General features: G+C 31.7%; 1 protein-coding gene across 2 annotated transcripts in view; it reads left to right on the top strand.

Moving 5' to 3' along the window:
* The first annotated feature begins 14,201 nt into the window (after window positions 1-14,201).
* The window catches only part of LOC118180901 (uncharacterized), a 53,415-nt gene continuing 40,972 nt past the window's right edge, over window positions 14,202-26,644 (top strand). Inside the window, exons 1-3 of one of the 2 annotated variants that reach the window (XM_035349976.2) lie at window positions 14,202-14,535; window positions 15,900-16,093; window positions 20,418-20,552. In XM_035349976.2, the coding sequence (XP_035205867.1) occupies window positions 16,052-16,093; window positions 20,418-20,552 (177 nt within the window). In that variant the 5' untranslated portion in view covers window positions 14,202-14,535; window positions 15,900-16,051. The remainder of the gene's footprint in view (window positions 14,536-15,899; window positions 16,094-20,417; window positions 20,553-26,644) is intronic. The other variant, XM_035349975.2, reaches the window with a different exon arrangement.

Raw genomic sequence — 26,644 nt, 5'->3', positions numbered from 1 at the left:
TATTGTATAAGTTATATAAATTATCCTCCTATTTCAAATTATAAGGAAATTGGTAATGAATCAAAATCATTATATAGAATATATGAATTTAGACTTTATAATACTGTAATATTGTAATGAAGTTTTTACATTTTACAACAATTTGAGTAGTGTATTTTAAGAAATGATGAAATTACAAAGAACGATTAGACACTGCTTCCCAAACCTTTTCACTTTTCATGGTCCGCCACTTCTTACAAGTCTAAATAATTTCATGATACACGCCATAAAGGAGCATTGTTCTATTAACGTAATTAATTTCGTCTGTTTCTTGCTAGTGAATCAATTAATAATTAATATTTATTTGCATTATAATATATAAGAATTCCATCTTACGACATACGTTTCAAATAAGGCTTTTTCTGCAGTCTCAAGAACAAATAAGTGAAACAAACGGAATGAAGATGCTTAATCCATATATTTTCTGTAACTCACATTTAATATAGCTTTTATATTGCATTTATGAACTAAATTGTTAGATCAGATTGAGTGAAACATTTATTAAATTTACAGAACACATATTTCTAAAACTATGATGTGAAACTTAATTACACACAAAAGAATAACCAACCGTATGTAAATATGCTTTTAATAATAATTTAATGACTAAACATTTTAAATATTAATGTAAAGTTCTACAATATCCTCTGTCGTATTAATTCATATATTACCTTCTTATCTTAGTGAAATAGTTGTGCTTGATTCTGTGAACATAATTTTTTTTTTTTTTTTTTTTTTTTTTTTTTGTGGTGGTGGTGGTGGTATTTGGCTTGTGTATGATAGAAAGAGGTACATGCAATTCGTAATTAAGACTTGCGAATAGTCTTAATTACGAATTGTAATTAAGACACTACAATAATGGTTCTATGATGATATCTTTAACTTTTTGATACTGAATTTCTAGAACAAGAATAAAATTTGTTCAGATATATATATAGAGAAAGAGAGTAACAAATAATAAAATAATATTTATAGCTTTTTCGCCGATGAATGGAAACTCACTTTTTTTCCCTGTTTTTCAGAATTGAGGTTATAAAATATCTTTAAACTTAACTTCAAGGATAACATTATTTTTAAGTCTAATAACTCCACCTTTATTTCGCTAATAAATCGAATATCATATGATCCGGTAAAAATGCAAATGGATTTCGAACCCTGTCAAATTTATCCGTTCTCATTAATACAAAATACGATAAACACTCTCAAGCTTACATAGGTGTTAATCTAAAAGTTCTAGTATTTTTATTTATTTTATTTTATTTATTTATTTTTAAGCTATTATAACTGTAGCACCGTCCAACATATTAACGACTAAAACATTTCAAGAGAACCATTTTTCGTCACGTCTTTTAATTTTGTTTGTTAAGTTAAATTTTGTTCTTAATCCATTAATTTTATTGGTACAAGTTAATGCATTCTCAGGCGATCCTTGCATTTTTCAATTGAATTCCTCTGGGTAATTCAAACATGTCGTCTAAGTAAGCCTTATTCTGCAACCAGTAATTGTCTTTCCACTTGGCTAAATACTGAAATTTACCTTCAAAAATATTTTTAATTCTTCGTTTAACTTGCAGCGGACCACAAAGAGATGAGAGAATTGTGTGTGCGGTCACCTAGTCACTGTTTTTAAGCTGTTACGATGTGCCAGATGACATGGTCTGACATCGCAGATGCAGTAATTCGTTCCGGTTGACAGTACCAGAGACATAACTTCACGACCAGTGTCAAGAAATTTTAGCGTTCTGCACTGCATCTGTCGTCAAAGCCTCTCGATTTCAGGAAGGCTGACGATCCAATGATCTTCTTTTTCTTCTGATATCGTTCCAGATATAACGAATCAGAGGATGTAAAATACAACTGAAAAATTAAGGAGACGTGGCTAATTCAGTTTGCAGATTGTTTCCAGCCGAACAACACGCCAAAATGCTCTGAAACTCTGGACTATAGAGACTAGAGTTAACAGGATCCTCACGTAACGAGGACTATAACTTCACTACAATAATGGTTTTATACTTTCCATGTTATTATATATATATGTAATATAGATTCTCATAATTTGTAATAAATATGTTTGAGTTCAAAATGCAGTAGATATTACGCAACCTCAACAAATGTACTAATACTTACATGGAGTCAGCGCAAACTGGCTGCCACAAGCTCACGAAATGGGGTTACCACAAACTCATAAAATGGGGACAGAATTCTCCCTCTTGACAGTCAACTACTTCAGTACTAACTTCAGTACGAAACAACAAAAACTGATGTTTTGATGTTATTTCATCTCACAAATTTCAAAAGACCTGACTGAAATGGTATACTTTCGATAGGTTTACTATTTCTATAATGACAATAAAAAAGACTTTAATTCTAGAGGTAAGCTTCGAAGGTAATCCTCCTTAGTTAACTTGACTAAGGAGTTAACAGTCCCGAAACTGAAGGTCTAAAGAAACCTTTTATTTCAAACTCAACAATTTCACGGTTTGTGCTTACAATTTAATTTAAGCGTTTGATAGTTTCTAGTAATATAAAAAGAGAGTTCAAATTTAAAGTAATTTAACACTGGAGACTTAAAAATAAAAGCCCATCGAGCGTTGGCTCAATTTATTCAAATTTGCACGAATATCTCGGCTAATAAAAGCTAATCACCTATAAACTTATTCTCACAGCTGAGCGAGGAAACAGTCTAACAGTCAGTGTCACTACAGTTCTCCCTCTGCATTCAAGGACTTTCTTTTCCTACATGTGCGTATCTCATTTACATCCTTTTGAAAACTGATGAAAAGCAGAAGTGTAATATAATTAAAATGCACTAAATGCCGCCTAGTGTGATCGCGTTTGTTCACGACTATCTCGATAACATAAGATGATGGGGAAAAATGCTCTTAAAAATAGGGGAAAATCAAAAATTGGAATTACTCATTAATTAAACTGAAATAGTCAATTAAAATGTCAAATTAAAAAAATAGTAAAATGGTTTTGGTTTTTTTGTTTTCGATATTCATAGTAATTAATTGTCCATTACTGCGTAGGGATTTTTTTCAAACTTTTGTAATTATTTAAGATCTAAATTCATATTTTATAAAATGGATTAGAAAATTTTAAATTGGAATAGGGATTTGTTCAAAAATGCGAAACGCGATCTTAAAAAATTCTTTTTGATTGTGTAGAGAAATTCCAGTTCTCCCTGAAAAGTGGGGATCTTTCTGTGATGTCAACAATGATTCTCTCGTTTTAATTGCTTAAATTAACTTTTTATTAACTTGACATTTTAATGACCTATTACAGTTTAATTAATTACAAATTCCAATTTTTTATTTCAACGTTAGTACACATTTACTAAAATTACACTTCACAATTTCCTAGGAGCTCATTTTTCATTTATTCATTTATATATTCTCTATTAAATTATACATATATATATATATATATATAATTAAAAAGCTAGGTAGTAAGTACTATATAAAAAGACCAATTTGGTCTAAAACTTTTTTGCGCAATACGCTGCAAAATTAAGAAAAAGAGAAGAAGATAAATTGTAGTTAGCTCGCCAAAACGTTACCAGGAGTTGTGGCTCCAAGAATATATATATATATATATATATATATATATATTTAACAAATATTCTCTCATTCGTATAAAGGTAACTTAAAGCTAATTTAATTTTGAATTATGAAAATTTAATTGTATACAAATAAAAGATTAACTATTCCGGAGAACTAATTTGCAATATCATTTAAACTCAGAGAGCATATGTAAATTAAGTGCAAGTATCTAAAACAATGAAAAAATATTTAGTAATCCAAAAAATTAATACTAAAAATTTAAAGAATCTAAAACTAAATTAATTTCTATAAAGTGAATAGTTGTTGAGCAGGCAGGAGACTGATCTTTCCAAGGGAAAGTTGCCTCCAAACTTAACTCTTCAATTAATTAATTTCGTGTTTCGTCATCCATATAGGTATGGGTAAAGTATTATTCAAAACCAAAAGTAAAAACCAAATGTAGTGAATTGTTTAAATAAAAAATTTTAACTATTAAAGAATTTCGAGAAATTTAGTAAGCAAATTGACTAGGAACTCTTATTTAAGTAGAATTACTTGGCATGGAAAAGAAAAAAATTAAATAAGTGTATAATAGGTGTCCTTTGTACTTAATTTTTTTTTACAGAATTTTAATTTAGGAAAAAATATGAGGAACCATGTCTTCGCATTTTTTAGATAGAAAAAGATTGTTATTCTAATTATGAACAGGTATTCATGTCTTAAATTCTTAAGGTTTAACACTTTTATGCTAAGATAGTATACATAAGTTCTAAATACATTTCATTTAAATATTTTAAGTAAAATATATTATAGAACAAACAGTGAATACTCTCTAAAACTCATGGTTCCAGATGATTTTCGATGAAGATAACAGGTTTATACAGCAAATGTTAAATTTTGTTTTTATAAGTACAAGTCATTTTCAGAAGCGCTTGCCTCGAAAAAATCTCTTATAGTCGTATTCAACTGTACTGTGAAGATATCTTAATTAGTGTCATTCAAAAATAAATTTTTCACGTGGAATTGTTCCATTTTGTTTGATCCATATAATTAATCCTGACAATTTTTTTCTTTATCCTAATGTAAAAACTAAAATAAACACATTATCATAACATACTAGATTAATTTACTGGTGTTTAGTAGGGAAAAAGATCATATATAATGCACATGTTTTATTTTACAGTTATTAAAATTGAATTTAGTAGCTCTTCATCATCCTTTTCGTTTTCTTGGTCATCTCATTCCTTTCTTTTTATAACGATATGAGCTATATGTATAAATTGGTGGTAAAGGTGTAAAATAAACGCAGCCAGATTCCTTTTTCTTCCCCTGGCAACTTCTTTCTAAGTATGGAATCTAGAAGTTCGAAACACATTCTCTTTCGGTTTTTAGTTTTGTTCAAAGTGACTCTTGAAAATAACATTCTACACTTGCATTGCATATAAGCAAATTTTAAAGATTAAACAAAGCAGTAAATCAAACGCGTGAAAACACTAGCGACTGGCGCTGAAACTTGTTTGCTCCTCCTCTATGATCTCAAGACTGCGAGATGCCACCTTGTAAGAAATTATTGATAAAAGTTTACAATAGGTGCCCTTTGATATTTTTTTCGAGTTTTATGACGCCAAGAATGGCGCCAAAAAGCAACCGTTTCCAGAACTGCTGCTGTTGGTATACAAATAGTGATGGACTTTCGATATGTTTCGATATGTATGCATCTGTTATGTCGCGAATTTCAATTATTAATATGTGTTTTAAGTTATTATTATTCTCATATTTTTATTTGCATTCATGTGTATTTTAATCTGGAAAAAAGTATTCTTAAGCTCTTAAGGTTTTATTTAACTCGTTATTCTTGAGTAGGAATTGTGACAAAGGCGAGAGACGGTTGCAAGGAAACACATCTGGTTTATTGGTTATAGCCTTTTTACTAACAATGGAGGCAGTAGGGTGTTGTGTGTCGCCCTTTTAACTCATGGCGTGTGAAACGGAAATCGTCTTCCTGTCGCTTTGTTAAAGTTGCAGTTTTGTTTACTTCAAAACAGTGGGGGGTGTACTAAGTTTAGGTAATTGGATTCTCGTAAAGCTGAGTTTCGCTTGTTAGTTGGGGGGTCCATTTTTTTCTCACGTTGTGAGTACAGATGTTTTTCGGATTGCATTGTCAGATTTTCTGGTGTTTGATTCGTCATGGGTGTGTCATTTTCTCAATTTAGATAACGTAAAATTCCGGAATTGGTAAGATTTAATTTTATGATATTTGAAAGCCTATGAACTCACAGAGGCGGAGAAACCGAGATTTCCTGGGTGCTTGCACCAGGCTAGAAATTATTCTGATTCTGATTTTTGAGCTAAAAGGAAAAGGAGAAGCAGAAAGTTTTGCGGGGCGAGCGACTTGAACCAGCGGGCTGCGGTGATGGTTGTAGCGGAGTCTGATTTGAGTGAATTTTGGGCAGCCGCGATGTGAAGGAGAAAGAAAGATCGAGGGGCGTTTTGCCTTGCGGCGGGCTTCCTGAGCAAGAGGGTTTGAGCTGCGCTTTCTTTTCTCCAGAAGAGGCATTTTTACTGCGAGGTGATTAAAAATTTTGTAATAGATGTAAAGAGCAATTTACTACAGATTTTCCCTCTTAACTCGAATCTCCAGATAATCCTTCGGAAACCGAAACTTTTACATTCCCGAAGTGAATATATCGGACACTTAGAAGTTTCAAACAGAAGTATGTGTCATTAGAATCCTGTAGTTCCAGACTCATAAACATTCCCAGGTAGCAGTATTTATTACTATGCGGCATCTGACACATAGACGTTCCACACAGAAATATGATCCTGAGGAACGAACTTTTCCCTGATCTGGCTGTTAGTTTTACAAAAAGGACTTTCCAGATCCTTTTCCAGATATTCTTGTGCAGAATGGACTTCAATGCGCGAGTGTTAGTTTATTAACTGTGATCAAGGTGTTGACAAGGGTAGACTTCCTCCGTGACTCGGTAAACGGGACACCCCCCAAGGTTGTGTATTCCAAAGAATATGTGAGTGAAAATTTTAAGATTATTTTCTCTCTCTCTTAGATTATTTTCTCTCTCACAAATGCCATAGTGTAACAGTTAATAATGATTTATCTACCTGTTTATATTGTTATTACTTATATAAATTAGATATTAGACTTAGTAAAATTAAGAAATGATTTATTATTTCAAGTGATGGCCAGTTTTGGGATATTTAAAATTTGTTTCACCTACTGAGTTAGTAAGTCAGAAAATGTTCACCTTTAATTAATGAGAACCATTTATTTAAAGAATTATAATGTGTTACACCTTCTTAATTTGTGAAAAAAAGTTAAGTATTAATTTAAAATTTTAATTATTGTAAGCTGAAATTTGTGTAACAGATGCGATATTTTCATAGTAAAAATATGTGGTAGGGAATACTGATCAGTTACCCAAGTATTTGCTAATATTATAATATATTCAAGAATTTATTAAATGTGTGTTTAAAATTTAATTGCATTTGTGTATTTATCTTGTAATATACTGTGGTCTGTCATGTCCCTCCATTTGTTTCAGCCGGGAGGCTTTTAAGAAACATGGAGTTTAACTGAATTTGGGATTATTGATTTTTCCTTTGCATAGGTTACTCACAAGGCGAACCTGAAAGTTTAATTGTACTACCACTATACGATTGATTGATAGATATGATATAAAATTGCTTATTTGATTGATCTTTGATATATTATGAATTTGATTATATTTGTTTTGATTATATTATTTTTTTTAGTTAATTTGTCCGGCACCATGAGTTAAGTTTAAAGTTTTAAAAAGTATTAAAACACCAACAAATTTACAGATACATAACATATTTGAATGCTAACAAATCTTAATCTATTTTCATGTATCAATAAAATTCCGTCTACAACATCTTTTTTTGGATTAAGTTAATTGGCTATGATCTCGCTGATGCTGCGCTGGATACAAGGTAAGAGGAATCATTTTGCTCTCTACTTTTATTAATTTGCTGTGAAACTGCAAGGCTAAAATAATAGTAATAAGGCTAAAATAAAAATGTTTTACAACAAAAGATTATGACTCCGCAGGGAAAATCATAGCTTAATTAAATAATATTAAAGAAAAAAATCTGTAAAGACTAAACTGTAGTTTCATATCAAAACCGAAAATAATTTTTTTTCGGCGATACAAAAATGTTGTATTCAAGTCAACTGCAAATTACAAAACTGAATTCCAGCAATTACTCAACATGGAAATTCAAAATACAAATGCTACTAATAAAGGAGGATCTTTACGATGTAATCGAAGATGTTCCTCCAAGCCCTATTACAGAACAATGGAGTAAACGGGATCGGCAATGTCGCGCGATGACAAAGTTATTTATCGAAGACAGTCAAATAATTCACATTAAACATGAAACTACTGATAAAGCCACCTGGGAAAAACTCAGGCAGGTACATGAAAGGTCTAATCTCTCAAGTAAACTATTTCTTTTGACAAAGCTTTACAGTTCGAAGCTTGAGGAAGACGGAAATATACAAAAACATATAAATACATTGCTGGAGTTTGTCGATAAACTCAAATCAATAGGTGAGAACATAAAAGAACACGTTTCAGCACTTTTGCTTTGTTCAATGCCTATTTATTACAATACGCTCAAAAATAATAATTTTAGATAAGTGTTAATATCTAAAATCGAAGCAAAAAAATGAACCGCACCAAAACTCGAAGAAAACATACATGGATTCTAAAACACGCCAAGCAAAGAATGCGCGTGACATTGCAATGAATCAACAAGAAACAAAAATTAAAACACCGGAAATCGAATCCAGATGCAGTGCCGTCGCTCTGTCTGCTGACAGCAACGTACATCAATAACCAGAGAGTTTCGTTTTCGATAGCGGAGCAAGTAGCCGCCACCTAGTAAATAATAAGAAATTTTTCACGGAATTTGAAGCCATAAAGCCGTCAAATATTATATCTGCGAATGGGCAATGTGTTAAATCAACGGCGATAGGAACTCAAAATCAACGGTTAAAAACTTATGTTAAATCAACGGCGAAAAAATTCAGTTATTTTTTGTTTAGCATTTAAAACGATAAATGCTAATAAAAAAATAACTGAAGTTCTCTTATCGGAAGTTTTATACTCTCCTGATTCAGAAGCGAATTTAATCTCAACTAAGAAAGTAACGGAAAAAAGACTTTCAGTTCTGTTTGAAGTAAATAAATGTATGATCACGAAAGGAGATCAGATTATTCTACAATATCATGGAATTCACAATCTTTACCAAATTAAACAAATCGACAGGAATAATAAACCTTCAGCTCATGTAGCATTTTTGTGTAAAAATGAGAACTGTGCTCAACTTTGACATAGACACCTTGGTCACAGAAACAATGACGCGATCAAACAACTTCTAAACAAAGAACTCGCTGAAGGAATTAAACTAAATAATTATAAACATGATACCAAATGCATTCAGTGCATCAAATGTAAAATAACTGATTTCTCGTATCCCAAAGAATCGAAATTCGGAGCATCTAAACTGCTTGAACTCATTCACACTCATGTTTTTGGACCGTCTGTCAGTGAATACCTATACTTCGTAACTTTTATTGATGATTACAGTAGGTTCACAATGATTTACCTAATGAAAAAGAAAAATGAAGTAATTTCTAAACTAAAACAATTTATTGCTCTTACAAACAATAAATTCGGGAGAAAAGTAAAAACGCTAAGAAGTAATAACGGTGGTGAATACACAAGTAAGGAACTTGAAGAATATCTTATAAAACAAGGTATAAATCACCAACTTACTGTACCGTATTGTCCAGCACAAAATGGAATCAGTGGACGCAAAAATAGATCTTTGATAGAGATGACAAGATGTCTTTTAGCTGACTCAGGTCAACCTCACAGATACTGGGCGGAAGCAGTGCTGACTACAAATTATTAACAGAATCGTATGCCTGCAAAACCAAATGCAAAAGCTCCATACGAATTATGGAATAAAAAGAAGCTCAACCTATCTCATCTAAAGACTTTCGGATGCAAGGCTTTTGCTTACATCCATAAATCTAAAAGGGATAAACTCGATGTTACTGTTATAGAAGGAATACTCGTCGCTTACGACAGCAGAAGTAAAGGCTATAGAATTTTATTTCCTGGAGACAAAATCATAATAAGTCGATCTGTACGATTTATTCAAACACAGGAACTAACGAGCAGGTAAGTGTTTCTTTAAACCAGGATGAAAAAATAATAATGAAGAGAGCTCCTAAGGGAGGAATAAAAATAGAAGAACCCGAAAAGAAAGAAATATCAAAACCCGAAAAAAAAAAGAACCTTTGGAACTCAGAAGATCGAACAGAGTCACAAAAGGTAAACCTCCTGATCGCTACGGAAAGAATTTACGTGACTTAACCTGAAGGATACTCGAAAGCTGGAAATGAAAATAAAGTTTGCAAGCTGAAAAAATCTATATATGGTTTAAAAAAGCCGATAGAGCTTGGAATCTGAAAACTGGGAAAATACTTCTAAACATATCATTTAAACGAAGTAAAGCAGACCCATTCTTGTTTTTCAAAACCATGAATGGAAAATTCACATATATAATATTATATGTAGATGATAGGCTTATAAGGAAAGAAAGAGAAGAAGATGTAATGAAAACAATCTAACAACTAAACGCTGAATTAGAAATCAAGAGCCTAGGAGAGAAGTCACCTACTACCTTGGCATAAACACTGAAAGATTTAAAGCTGGAACCTTTGCCATAAACCAAAAGAATAAAAATCGAAGAAATAGTTAAAAGATTTGGCCTTCAAAACGAAAAACCATGATATACGCCAATGGAAACAAACTACTGCAAACTAGAAGCTGAAGATGATCTTCTAGAGGATAATACAAAATATAGACAAGCAGTAGGGACATTATTATCTATTGCAACAATCAGCAGACCAGATATAGCATGCGCCGTCAATCTACTAAGTAGAAGAAACGAAAAACCTCGAAACATAGATTGGAATGCTGTCAATTAACTTCGCTGACTGCCGTGCCGAAGAGCCCAGGTTTCGAATCCCGGAGAAGGCATAGATGTTTATAAATATATAGTGTAGGTGTGTCATTCTTGTGCGACTAGCCGAAAATCCCTTCTTGTAGTTTGATGGAAGGGGAGAGGGGTGGGAGATCCTCGGAATCTGTCTTGCCGGGATGATGTCCATCAAAATTGGGGATGGAATTGAGCTAAATCGCACTGCCATCTGTAAAGTGCTCAAGACTGCTTCCGATGGCAGGCGTATCTTGCGCTCCTTGCATTGAGGAATTCCGGCACGGATGTTACTTTCAGATAAGTAAGCATAAGTAACAACAACAACAACTAGAGGCATTTTTCTAATTATGAGAAAATCATACTTATAGTTTAGATTCTTCGTTTTAAGCATAATTGTACAAATGTTGTGGAACAAAATTATTTAATACAAAAGACTCAAATACAGACAAATTTTACTTAAAGACTCAATCGTTTGTGATCAGAATAGTTAGGTACTCTCATTCAAAGAGTGAACAGTAAACACCTGAGACATATAGTAGTTGCTCTGAGTGATATTATTCTGGTGGGAGCTGATAATAAAATGAGAAAAAAATCAGCCCTTAAGTAATATTACTGAGCTCTTTCTTAGTAAAGACGGCAATGTACGACTCTCAAAGGGGCAGACTTTACACCAAGAACTTCGTCCTATTCAGAGAATATGACCTCTTGAGACACCATCGCCTACTGACTGCCCTATGCCTGCGGAATCCAAGAATTCGAACAAGTTCTTAGACCAGACTGTCAAACAGAAAGATAGTGCACATGACGACAAACCAATATTTAGCAGGTCTGGTGGAAAAATTAAGATTCCAGAAAAAACTGGACTTATAATTTTTTTTAAATACGTATTTTAGTAAAATATCGTATTATTTTATATTTCGTTTCCTTCTATTTGGGGTTTATCTAATTTGTGAATCGAATATAGATATATTTTTAAAAACTAGTAATAATTTAAAATGGCTCAAAGTTCCCAACAGCACGGCTCGTCGCTGCAGCATTGCAAACGTGTCGCATTGTGACGACCTCAATGTCGCAGTAACGTTGTAGGTATGGCTTATTGTCCGTTTTTTGCGACATCACATTGCGAAGTTGATGTGAAGTCACATTATGACATTGTTATCAAGTCACACTGTGACATGGATGCGTAGTCGCGCTGCAACGTTGTCGTGAAATTACACTGTGATATTGTTCTAAAGTCATACTGCAGACTGCGACATTCATGTAACAACTTATTTCGACTTTAATATAAAGCCATAAAGTGACATGAATGCAGCATAATAAAGTGCCATGAATATAATGTCACCAAAGATATAAATGAATGTCACGCAACACTGGATTACTTTCTAAATGATTAGAGTGATGAACTTCTATTTTAGAGAACAGGTAACTGCAACAATGTTTTAATGATCCAGTCAGGTATTATACTTTTCAAGGTATTAAAATACTTCCGTAATATTCGAAATTTTTAAATAATTGAAAATATCCAATATAATAATCATTTGAATTTTTCTCATCTTACTGAGATTATATCTCACCCTATTAAGGTTATATAACTGTAAACTAGAGTGTACAGAAAATGCAGAACGTATTACAATATATATTTTCTAAGCGTATTACATTGCTAATGCTTTTGAGTACAAGCTGTCCAGAAGCTACATAATTTTGCTTTCATTCTTTAGAATTTAATATTTAAAGACAGTGCATATTTTTCCAAAATTTCTAAATTGTATTAAAAATATGAGTTCTTATTATAACTTAATTATAAATTTAATTTTATTTCTTAATTTAACACCTTCTCCCCCCTCTTTCAAAATAGAAATATTTCAAAAAATATTCTTTGGCTTACAATGTTTATGATAACTATATTTCTTTATACCTTATAATATAGTTATTATAAACATTGAAAGCTTCCTAACGTGCCTTCGTGGTGTAGTGGTTCTGCACGCTGGGCCGGTATTCCAGAGGTCCGTGGTTAGATTCCCGGCGAAGGCGTTTGCTCATTTTTCCTCTTTCCGGCTTCAAAAAAAAAATTTACCTAATGTCTCTACAATGGCACCCAAACTAAAAGGGTGATGGATGATGATTTATCCCCAACCAAGATTTGGCAGTTTAAACACTTATTGTATACTGACTTGAATAATAGCAGTAATAATTAATATATAATAATTGAAAATAAATTAAAAAATTATTATTAAGAATGAAATGATTATCGACTAGAAAAATACCAAAGATGAATATATAGATATAGAAGATATAGAAACGCGAGAAAAATCGATGAAGATTTTTTGCTATCCACAAATTTCTGCAAACATACAATGAAATCGGACTATTTGGAATTATTTTAATACAATTTTTCAGAGCAAAGATGAGGATTCGGAAAATGTGTTTTGATGTAAATATGAGGTAACATTACATATAGGCATTCTTGCTATTCTTTAATATAAACACGATTCAGTTTTTTATTTAATTTAAATAGTATGAAGATATCAAATGTTACAATGGATACTTTCAAAAAGTTATTAATTTAATCTAAATGAATCTGTACAACACAGAACCGTACCGCTTTTGGGTGAATGAACCTTCCATTAAAGAAGACTTATTTGAGCAAGGTCAAGAAAGGTTAGGGTGGGGAAGAGACCAAAGAAAGTCTATACATATTCTTTGAGAAGACTGCGAGTTTCTTGTCGTCACATGAAACGTTTGCTGTGACGTGTATGTGAGATCCGTACGACATTCACATCCACATCATAATGCGACATTTCTGCGACGTTGTATCGAGGTCACAAATGTAATGTGAAGGAAATGCTACATTGACAGGTCACTACAACGTCTGAGTAACTAAGTGTGCTGTTTGGGGTGGCAACTTTATATTTTAATTATAATTTATAATCAAAAGATGGGAGGATGTTACGAATAGATCATAACTTTAATGTGTATTTTTTGTATTTTGCATTTCCTGGCTCATGAGCAAACCTCACTTAAATTTTAAATATAATAAATTACCCATTTATTAAGTTCTACCAGCAATAAGTTATACATTTTTAAGACTACACTGCACCTATTTTGACCCCGTCCAGGGTTATGTCTGTAAAATGTCTGCGCATTTTCCAGAATATTAAATGAATACAAATCATCAGGAACAAATGATTTATCAGAAATATCTCCATTCATGAAGAATCTTATTAACAAAAACTTTTATGAATGTAAAGCAAAACTAGTCATGAAATATGTCAACAGTATTCATAAAGTGAACAATAAACATGTAATTGAGTATGAAATTTTTAATGCTAACATAAAAGAAAAGATGCGTTGAAATTTTATGTTAAATTAGAAACGGATGTTATTCGGAGACTGTAGAAACCAATCTCAAGTGCAACGTTATTTTCATGTTTGTGTATCAGTATTTGACTACTAATTTAAAGAATGTGCTTAAAATTATGGAAATTCACGTTGTACACTCTACTAGGGCTATCCTTACACTCTACCGAGGGGAGATGAATGAAGCAGTGTTCTCTGCTTCACTGTTATGAAAATTTCGAGAAAGTCCTGCCCACAGTGATTATTTGCATAAACTTACTTGCACTTCTTTCACTTTTAATAACTTTTAGGTATAATAATACTTATGTCGTTGTCGCTTGAGTTATTTTGAATAATTTTTGGATCGGCAACTTGTGAGACTATGACCGCAACTCGGTAAATTAGAAATGCGCCAATTTCAAGATTTCATCCTATAATTACCGCTTACGGTTATTTAATACTGCATTGTATGTGCGTAATTATGCAGGAATCATATGAGGAACACGTGAAAAAACGTAGGGCAGAAAACAGAGAATTATTGAAATCACTGGGAATACTTAATGTGGTAAACTACATATACACACTTAATGTTTTTATATACCACTGTAATATTTCCTACTTTACGTAATATATTTGAAGTATTATTTATGTATCTTCTATTTTCGTGCAACTATTATGCAAAATACTTTTCCACCCATTTAAAAGTTTTTAAAGTATATACGATAATAAAATAAGTTCACAACTAAGTTGTTACTTTTTTTAAACTTAAAATTTTAGAATTATTTTGAAAAATGTCATGAATTAAGGCCAAAGTTCTCTCTCTCTCTTTATATATATATACCTAGCCAAATTAACTGTTATTAATAAGGATGAGATATATAATTTCTATTGCATTTTTCAACAGTTTTTATTGTTTAAGTGTATATCAAAGTTAGTCTATTTAACAGTAACACTGAAACTTTATTAAATATCATTATTACAACTTCTCTTAAGTGTTAAATATTTTTTAAGAGCTATTTCTTCAACTGAGCCTTTGTTTGATTCTTATTGTATATGAATGCCACTGTGAAATAAAGGTTGAACTGAAAGTATAAAAACAAATTCTTTGCTAGCGTATACAGAGGATTTTACAATGCAAAGAAAGGTTTAGTAAGGGGTTTATGATTTTTGCAGGATTCTCTTACTATGAGAAATTTAAAATAGGAAGAGTGGGAAAAATTGTGAAAATCAACTCATGTACTGTCAAGAGAAAGTTTTATGTCTGATATTTGCAGAAGAAATTCCATTCCTTTATCCCAATGACTTTCACAGAGTGAAACTTTATCAACATCAAGTAACAAGTTGTACTTTGAAAAGTACCATTGCATTCCTTGAAAAATGAATGTGTTGCTCATATATCTTTTCAATGTATTCCTGTGAAGTTCCCTGGCTTTTCACCAATGAAATATTGTGTTTTTGGTCTCATAGAAAGAGGTTTCTGGAGGAAGCATCTTCTACTGCAATCTTACCATGATTGATGGATTTTGGGAAGTAGTGGAAATCAAGATCTCTAAATATTTTATGAAAAGCTCTTATATCATGGAAGACTCCCTAGCATGAAATCACAGTGCAGACTTATAGTCAAAAGAAAAGGCTATCAGATGGAACATTTAAAAAAAAGTATTCTTTACATTTAATTAAACAGCCCTGAAATCATTCTAGAAGTATGTAAACGCCCTCTGTAATTTCATGTCACAAGTTTGTAATGATTAATTTGTACTTTTATTTCTGATATTGGTTAGGTATCTACTTATATATAAATGATAATTTAAGGCTTTTAATTTACTTACATTATTGTTAAAGATGCTTTTTAAAACATTGATCTCTTCTTCTTCTTTTTCTTTTCTTTTCTTTTTTTTTTTTTTTTTTTCTCAAAATCTCAATTGCTAGTAAAACTTGTTGCATCTGTATCTGAAATGAGAGTCCCATCAGTAGGCAAGCAGATAAGACCATTGAACATCAGCAGTTCAACTTGCATTTCAAATGGCGGTGGATAGGTTGACTACTCATGTGTGTTTCTCTTTATGTATTATAATTTTTGAATGGTGCTCTTGAGAAGGTTTTCCATAAAAGAATCCCTCCCTGTAAGTACATAGTCATTTTATGCTTTACCGAATTACTTATTTTACTTATTCGATTAACAAATTGTTTCAAAGGAAGTTTTATATTTACACCTTTAACAAATGTAATATGCATATCTGCTTTACAAAACATTGGAGATATAAATTTGTCTTTTGGAAAAATTAACTTGAATTTAGGGAAAATAACCGAAATTTATCCAACTGTTTCCATGCAATGCAAAGTAATCATCTGGTAGTATATTGTTGACATGTCAGAAGTTCTTATTAGCAGGGCTCAAAATAACAGTTGCCAGCTTGTCATTGGCTACTAAGAAATTGCAGATGGCAAGTGAGTTGTGATAACCTGAGAAATGCATGGTTAATTCTTCCTTTGGACTTTTTTTTTTAATAACAGCCTATGTTCTGTTTATATTGATGCTATACTTTTTGTCTCTGATATAAAATAAATTTCTATATTACATGGCTTAAGGTTCATCGTGCCATAAAGTGCTTAATGAAAGGGTTCTCAGTTGAAACTTTGCTTACAAGATTTTTAATTGCATTCTAATTGGTGCTTGTCAGCACAGAAAAGAAGTTAAAAAAGAAAGTCGTTTTATAATTTGTGTACCATTGTCTCATAATGATTACACATGGTTGTCAAGTATTTCTTTGAAATTTTTTACCAAATCCTGTTTGTTGAAATATTAAGTGCTTATTTTGCTGCATGAAACTAATGTTGAAATATGCATGTGTGCAATACTTTTGGCATTGTTGTAACTGGTATACCATATGGTATTGATTGAGCTGTGATAAACATGTTTGTTTGTTTGAATTTATACAATTGCCCCCCCCCCCAACTGATCATGGCCTGAAATTCAAAAAAATTATCTTGTTATATTTGAAGATAATGGATTTGTCACATAAGTCTTTTGTGTGATGTGTGATTCAGCCATGTATGTTCTGATCAGACTGGCTAAATGAACAAAGTGAACATAAAGGAAGTGATACTGGTATCAATTATGAGGGTGCTAAAAAAGATGAAGAAAGCAAGAGGCAGTAGTTCTCATATGAAAATAGTATTGCTCGGTTCAGAGTGTGCATAAAGTATTTGGAAATAGAAGATAAATGCTTGTGGGTTGTACAAGGTTTCAGTGGGTCATTGAAATTAGAAACTTTCTAGTTTTACAATTGATCACAAATGCATAAAGATTGCATGCTGAATGATATAGAAGCTCCAGAGTCCACACCATTAGCAGTGTGTCAAATAAAAATGGATGCAAAACTATTTCAGCACTTAGAAAAACTATTTAACACAGCTTATTACATTGCAAAGCACAATAAGTCATCTTCTGATCTTAAAAATTTGGTTAAACTGTAATAAATTTGAAGTAGGCATTATTCTCCATGAATATCAAAATGACAACAATGTCGAGAATTTATTTCTAATATTGCAGCTGTTATCTGTAAGGAGGTTGTTGCAGAAATTTTAGTCTATAGTTCTGTTAGCTTTCTTTTCAATGTGTCAACTGATAAATCTACAGGGAAGAACCAATAATATGTGTTAGGAATATAAAACATAAGACTATAAGAGTTTTTCATTTCAGTTGCACTTATTGACTTACCTTGTGCATTAGGTTATTACAAAACTTAAGATTATGAATTACAAAAGCTAGGAATCATTTGGCAGGGCAGGAACTGGATAGTTAGAGCTTGGAACAGATGGGGCTGCAAACATGTTCGGAAAAGAAAATGGACTAGCCGTCACGCATTGAAAAGGACATAAAGGAGCTTGATGCACATCACTGAATTCCACAAACGTTAAATTTAAGTGTGTTGGACACAATAAAAGACAAAAAATATCTGGATTAACTGTATAAATTTTGTTCTCCAAAAAGACTAGGGTAACTGGACAAAGTTGCTCAGCTCTTGCAATCAAAACTCCTGAAATTCAAATATTTACATTTCATGTGATATGTATCAAGTAAAGTTAGTGCTTTTCTTGCTCTATTAAACAATTAGGATATAGTGGTTGTTCATTTAAAAGATGAGTCAAACTGAAAAGAAAAACTTGCTGTTGTGGCCAGAGAATCTTTGAAGCAAATGAAAAACTTTCAATTTGTCTTAATGTACATTTCTTGCTAAATTTTCATTCTTTATTTAAGAAGCTTTCTGTGATTTTTCAAGTAGAGGGCATGATTTTAAGCAGGGTATAGGTTCATGATTAATAAGGCAATCTTAAGTGTTGAAAGACTTGAATCTAAGCCAAGCACATATCAGCAACATTTTGTCGGTTTAACTACTGTTAGTGAGAAGTTAAGAAAGATTCAGCTTCCAAATACTGATATCAACATTTTTGATTTAGACAAGGAGAAAATAATTTCACTTGTAGTAAAGTACTTAAAAAAACATTTTCTAGAATAAGATGGGAGTATTATAAAGGCAAGTGCTGTCTCTGACATTTTTATGTAGCCTTATGATAATTTCGAAAGTTATGGAAAGGATGAATTTGAAACCTAGTCTTCTACAGAGCAAAACTTGAAACCTTTGCACAATGAATGGCATGAGTTTAAAGATTTAGAACAGGGTGCAGAAATACATGAATTGCTTTCTGAATGAAGCAAATTCACACAAAGAAAGATTTGATCTTCTCAGCCAATTATTGTCAATATTCACAGTTTTGCCAACTTTTACAACATCTTGTGAATAAGGTTTTAGCCAAATGAATATCATTAAGATTAATTTTAGAACATGCATAGACAATGTGATACTCAGTAACCTTATGATGATTAAACTCAATGGACCTTCTGTCTCAAAGAGCTATAGACTCTTGGTTTTTCAAAAGCAAAACATCAAGATGCATTAGCAGTGCAACCAAAGAGTGTCTCATCTTAAACATAAGTTGGATGAAGATAATGTAGTTGAGAGACAGTGTAAAAAGCTAATAGTGCTGCAATGACTAGTTACTGGTATGTTTTTATTAATTTTGGGGGTGTCGGCAAGGGGGGCAACGAGAATTTTTTTGGGGCTAATGGATTTTTTAAATTATATTGAGCCTTGCTTGTAAGTAAAATTTAAATAAGATATACTAGCTTGTCCCTAACCTTTTGCTTCATAATTTATTATGAAAAATAGATCATAAAGATGTGGTACTCTTGTAAAATTTTAGCAATAATAAAATCATTTTCTCTTTTTTGAATTAAATTAGTATTTGATATTTTTGTAACTTAAATAAAAAATTAAACACCACTGAAACATAAACCATTATTTCATAATCTAAGATTCAAAATTTTCACATATATCAAGATATCTTGATATTTAAAAATAGTCTAAATGATATAGACTTAGATTTGCAAATTAGTTTAAAATAAAAACTATTTGAATTTTAATTGATTTCCTAAAGAAACAGAAAACATTATTTATAAGTAAAAAATAATTTTTGTTTATGCAATTAGTTAAAATTCTTTAGTTTTTCGCTAAACAGGAATCAGTCTTTGGTTATCTGGCACACTTTGATATGAGCCCAAAATACCACCAAAGACTTATCATTGCAAGCATTTAACAGCTCTAGAAGCTATTCTGGATTCAATATTCTGGGTACTGTTCTGTTGTCAGGGAGGGGGGGCGGGACTGGATTCAGAAATGTATGCATGTATGTGTTCATGTTTGCATGTATATATGTAAGTGTGAATGTATGTGTGTGTATACAAATACACATACACATGTTCATACATTTCTAAATCCAGTCCCGATAACAGAAAAGCACCCTCTTATGTTATCGGGACTGTATTAAAAATTTTATATATGTATGCATGTGTGTGTACATGTATGCATGTATACATGCACATACATATATATGTGTGTACATCTATGCATGTATATATGTACATACATATATATGTGTGTGAACATACATATATGCATTTCTAAAACCAGTCCCCCAATAACATCCAGAAGAATCCAGGACATAAGAGTGTCCTGGATTCTTCTAAAAATATGTGATATTTATTTCTTTTTCTTGTTAATGTGCTATCTTTTATAAAAGAATAAGCAGCAATGTGATATAGCTTGTCTTCTTACTTATCAGAATTCTTATTAGACAGAAATAGGTTACTGAGAATAACAGTCTGTTTATACCATTTTGAATATGATTTCTTAAAAAATATCTGCTGAAAGTCAGAAAACTTGACTTCATTGCCAGAAAGCACCGATACATTGCTTATAGTTTACTACTGGTGAATAGCAGATAAACAGCAATTGCTGATATTCTAGAAATTTCTTTCTAGAACATGTTTCGAAATGCAATAAAATGTGTGACTGCAAATAAAATATGCCCTTTTATAAATTTCAGAGAGAAAATTCACATTTCCACAAATCTGAATCTACTCCTGATACTGTCAAGCACAAAACTCCCAAGAAGCCACGAAATAAATCATTAATCCTTTCTAGTGAAGCACTTAGAAGATCAAATCGCTTACTTGGGAAGGTAATTATGTTTTTAATTATTATATAGTAATATAAATTTGGCATTTTTTGCTGAATTTATTTTCTATTTTAAAGAGATATATATTTCTAGATTTGAATATTTTTGAATTCCCAGAGGTGTTTGTTTTCAAAATGTTGAATAACTTGATAAGTAAATTCTCTATTTCCAGTCTTTTTAAGTCTTTCTCAAAGGGACTATTTCCAGTCCCTTTGAGATTCGGTGCATAATTTTTTTTTTGTTTGTTTGCGGAAGAAATAACTTTACGCACAGACAATTAGCCCCTAATACAATTTTTTTTTCATTAATAAAAAAAAAAAAAAAAAAGGTAAACATTTAACGTAATTCCTGATGCAGTGGGATACTGCTTCAGGAATGTTAAGTGTGTAATCTGCTAGTCAGGATGGATCTTCAGAGCGAGACAGCAAAAATTTCTATTAAAAGGATAAGAATATTGCTTTCAAAATAGAAAACAAAAACAAAAAAGTGTTTTAGGATTGAATGAATTACAAATCTCTTCTCGTATGAATAAAAGGCAAATGCTTTATGAAATAAGATGGTACTAATAGATTGCCTGAACATAAGACAATGCCAACCGTAATTTAAAGAGGTTTAGCCAAATCTTTGCATATAAGATAATCTTGCATATATCAGTGTAACATATTTTAAGTGTTCTATAAAGAAAGTCTAAATTTGAAACTTTTTTCCAAACAAATTGAACATTTAATTGGCTTGACTGGCATATAATCCCATTTACTCCCTAGCTCTTTTTACTTGCCAAATAGCAGATAGCATTCCATTTATAGCCTTCCAAACATCAGAATTATTATGCAAGAGAATCTACTTTGTGGCATTTATGTTAAAGTTTTACTAATGGAATGTTAATTTACTTCTGTTCTCTCTACCCTTTTTGCCATGAGGTTTAATTATTCCAGAATTTATGCAGATTTAAGAGGCAAGCAGATTTACTATAAAGTTTAAAGATTTATGAATGAGTGTTAGTGTTTGGCCTGTGTTCTGCTGTCTTGCCTGTCAAAGAAAACAGTTGACACTAATGCTGGTGTTGCTGGAAATACTTTGAGATTGAGGTTAGATCCTATTTAGTTAAGTATTTATTTGAAATTCTGTCAAAGTCTATGCAATATTGTAGTCTTTAGTCAAATTAGATTTAATCTGTTGTATTTATTTAGGTTAATGCATTTAATTAACATAAATAAATGCATTAACGTAAGTGGTTTAATTTATTCCTTTGTGAAAGGAAGCTTTGAGTTTTAAACTATCTCCAGGTTGGCGGGTAAATTGTGTTTGTCTATTTTAATTTAAGCACTGACAAGTTGTGAAGTAGAATAAACTTAATGTTTTAATTCTCTACTTGCCTGTTTGATGGTTAGATATTCTGGTGATGACAATTTACCTCACAGATCATAAGTGACACATTATCAGTATTTGGAAGCCACAACAGGTGTTAATCTTTACATAGCGCCTTTACTCGAGTTCTCATTTTTTATTTTTATTATTATAAATCTTTTATTTAATTTAGTATTTTATTACTTTTCTTTGATCTTATACATTATTTGATATTTCATTATCATTTTAGTTTTTTATTGTTAATATTTATTATATTTTACTGTACTTATATTTTGCCATTTTATAACATTTTATGTTTTTCTTAATCCTTTATTTTTCTTTTATCTTATTTTACTTATTGCTGCATTATTTGTATGCTATTCTTTATTTATTCATTATACTTCATTTTGCTTAGACTATGTTATTATATAGCATTCATATTATTTAAATATTCTTTATTTTTCTTTCATATACTTTTTCTTAATGGAGTTCTCATATTATTATAATTGTAATTTTGTAAGAACAGTAAATTCCTCTAAACAGGGTTCGTACAGTCCTTAAGAATCCTTAAAATTCCTTAGACTTTTTGGAATCGATTTTTGGTTCTTAAAAGTCCTTAATTTTGGCCAAAATCAGCAGAAGGTCCTTAATTTTAATCATCTGAAATTTTTGTCTGTTTTTACTTCCATTTTGAGTGCAAATTAGCATTTTGGAGGAATATTTTTGGTGATTCATTGACATATATGGTTATCTTTTGAATGGGTTGATGGGTTATAATTTGTTTCTTTTTCTAATATAAATGATGGGATACTCGAGTTTCTGAGCAAGAAATGAAATATAGTCAAAAGTTGTTAATACGGACACCCATAATCCGGAATGATCTATAATCCGGACCTCAAAGTTACAAACTTTCTGAGCATGCGTCGCATTGACGCATGCGCGTAAGACCTGTACGGCTGCGAATATGCATGTACGCATGCTCAAAATACGTTTATGCATGCGCGTTTCATGTATAACGGACGGTATGAGCTAAGCTAAAATTCTCTAATTCAGTTAATGTTGCAGATTGCGTTGTTCCTTAACCTTCGAATTGGATCCGGCTTATTATTTTTTGCAGACTGTTAGAGCAATTTTATAAAAGTAAGCTTGAACTTTCGATTATGTCAAATAGAATTTCCGATATATATTTACTAATATGTAAAGGATCTACAAAGCGAAAGTATGTTTCAAAGTCCATTAAATAAAAGTGGAATTGCTGCAAAAAATGACCTAACCATTCCGAAATCTGTTTATCAATTTCACGCTGCACGGGAGGGGGACGCCGCGGCGCGCAATGAATTAGAAGTTTATCTGTCAGCACTATCCTTATCTTCAGGGCAGATGTTTTCATTTTATTTGGCTTATAATTCCTTACTAAATATAGTATTTCATCTCAATGTATTCCATCTTTGATATGATTTAAATCAAATTCCTCGTCATTATAATTTGCTTCCGATAGTGAAGAAAGTGACACAGAGGTTATTGAAAACGAAAAAATTTCGAATGACAAATTAGTCAGTATTCTCGACACAGCAATTATAGGACTTGAACAGCGGAACTTTGTAACTAAACAAGAAATTATGTCTGTTTATAGAATTAAAGAGAAAGTATTATCACATAAAACAGAGCAACTTAAACAACTTACATTGAAAGAAATGTTTAATAAAGTAAACAAATAAATATTAAGCTTTTTTTTTTTTTTTTGTAAATTTTGATACCCTTTAGATCATAATTGTTCTTTATTTCATAAATTACGGTTTCATATTTTTAATTTTATAATTTCTGCATGCCATCTTACCAGATTTAAAGTGATGATCTATAATCTGGAATCGGCGAAGTCCCGACGAGTCCAGATTAACGACTTTTGACTGTATAAGCATTTCAAAATTCATTTTTTCTAATAAAGAGCTCCTTAAACAACTTTTTGCTTTTGGGGATGTAACTAAATTTGGCGATTTATCAACATTTTGGCGGCTTGAAGATAAATTTCTATAGAAAATTTTTAATTCCGAGATCTGAGAATTTTTTTACAACTTTTTTTAAAACATCGTAACGTTGATAAATTTCATTAATATAATGGTAATATATTGAAATTATGTTTAAAAATAGTATTAAAATAAAAATTTTTAGGTACTTTTCCATTTTGCCGGCGCAAATCTCGCCAAGCAGACTTTATTGGCAACAACATACAGTATACACATAAAAAAATGTTAACAAATGTTAGTTCTACGAATTTTTTATTTTGAAGGCATAAACATTTTAATATCATTTAAAATTTTGTAAAAAGCCAATAAATAAAGACAAATTTGTAAAAATACATTAATTTAAGAATTTACATTGCTTTCGTGGTTCAACATTCTAATTCGCCGGTTCATATCACGTGACTCAAATCATCTCATGTAAACTATGCTACAAAAATCTAATTATCTACATTAATTACAGTTTAAATCCAAAAATTATTTCAATTCGTATGAATAGCTTACTCAGAAATTATGTAAAACTGCAGTGCTTTACTTTGCTAGTGCATTCTCATTAGAATTCATGAATTTAACCCTTGACTTTGCCTTTTATATATTTTCCCCTTCGGGTGAGCGGTATGATTGCATCGTAACTGGCTTAATTTCCACGAATTGCCTTAAGGCATAAAATTGAACTGTCTGGTAACAATTCAATGTAATTGTATGCCTGTGTTGAAAGAAACAATCAATCTGATAAGAAATGGATGCGACTTGTTTTGAAAATAAGGCGTAAAAGGTTACCAGTGAGGATATTCCCTTTGGCTTTGGTTGTACTATTAGGCTTCATTCAGACGGTGACATAAGGTGTAGTCATAAGGGCATAAAATACAGGAATTCCGTTCACACTTGCGAGAACAGGGTGTAAGCTGTGGCCAATGAGAGAAGCTAAATTTGCGCATGTGTGGATGTGTCTACAACTTTCCCGCACTGTTCTCCTGCTAGATTGATTTCCCGCGTTTGCTTTGGTTGCTTTGTGACAGCGAAATCTTCTGTAGAATGCCGCTTCGTTTTAGCTTCGCTCTGATTGGTCGACGCTTATTTCAAGCTCAGCGTAAAGTTGAAAACTTTGAACCCTATGTCAGGAGCACTAAATCAGATTTTGTGACATAGCACAGACTGGTTGCCTTGGCAACAGAGCTCGGCTTTAACAATTTATGCCCTTTACGCCCCCATCTGAACTAAGCTTTATTGGTGACTTTATTGCCTGCGCCAGCAAAATGGAAATGTACCCATTTTTATTTTTCACTATTCTATTATAAAGTTTTATTTCGACAACTTATAATACAATATTTTGAATCTGAAAAATAAACAAGATATAATGCTATAAAGCACAATTTACGAAACAGCTCTTAGCAAAACAAAATTAGCTATGTATCTAATTAAAAATGTCTTTTTAATTTTTTCATAGTAAGAGTTTTTCCCATGTAATTGTCTCAGAATATGCATGTTTTCTCTAGAAAATTAATTTTACACTTTTTCCCTTCTTTTTTTTCCAAAATATTTCTGGGTTCTTTTTGTTACAGAATTGGTAGGTATAATTATTCTTTGTGAATTTTGACATTGCGGCTTGGAAAGTTTAGAATGATTTGAAGGAAAGATTTATAGACCCATAATTCTAGAAGTTTTGAGAAATATGTGACAAAATGAAAAATGTCTCCATGGTATCAACATGTAATGGATGTATTTTGCAGAAAGTTTGCAATGAATTTCTTATTTTTTGGAGAACGTTTGGAATTTGGCAATTGGGTTTCCCTAAAAACCCCAGTTGCCCTTTAAAAGGGGGAGTATATAAGGTATTTCTCCTGCCTTCCTAGTGTGCCTTTGTGGTGTAGTGGTTCTGCATGCTGGGCTGGTATTCCAGAGGTCCGTGGTTCAATTCCCGGGGAATCATTTTTCATTTCTCCTGCTTCCAAAAAAAAAAAAAAAAAAAAAAAAAAAAAAAAAAAAAAAATAACAAAATAAATAAAAAATACTTAATGCCTCTACAAGTTGCTTTTTTGTCCATCTTTTCCCTCTTCTGAACTCGAGCATAAGCATAGCAGGCTGGTCCAATGATCTTCATGTTTTGTTCTAGGTTTCTTCCCGTCCATAATTCATAAGGACTTGAATTAGAAACTGAAGACTTGTCCATTCTATTCAGTATGTAAATTGAACTGACAAACTCTGCCTTTACAAAAGCTGGAAAGTCTACTTCTTCATTAAAATATTGTGAGTTCTGGCCATTTTGAGAACTGTTCTCTTCTTTTGTTCAGCACTGCAATTTTGCTCTGCTGTATGTGGAACTGAGAGCCTCTGCAAAATTCCATGCTTATTCAAGATCTTTCACACTGCTTGGTTGTCAAACTCTCCACTATTGTCACTGAGAATTTCTTTAACTTTATGCCCTAAGTTCTTAGCATGAGCTATGAAATTTTCAAGCACATCTTTTACTTCTGATTTGTGTTTTAAGAAAAAAACAGTATTGAAATTTAGTGTAAACATCTTTGAAGATGGTGAACTATTGATATTTCTTAACTAATTCATCAAATACCAGTGGCGTAGCAAACATAACTGGCGCCCGGGGCAAAATACCTTTTTGGCACCCCCCCCAAAAAACTTTCAGTATATAATGTATAGAATATATTCGCAATAAGAAAATAATGTAAATGATAATAAAATGCTGAATCTGCCATAAAATACTCAAAAATATAT

The sequence above is a fragment of the Stegodyphus dumicola genome, chromosome 1 (assembly GCF_044657685.1).
Source record: "Stegodyphus dumicola isolate Sdum_Otavi_A_Nest chromosome 1, ASM4465768v1".
Lineage (NCBI taxonomy): Eukaryota > Metazoa > Arthropoda > Arachnida > Araneae > Eresidae > Stegodyphus > Stegodyphus dumicola.
Note: the sequence above shows the minus strand (reverse complement) of the source record. Positions and strands in the feature narration are given on the sequence as shown.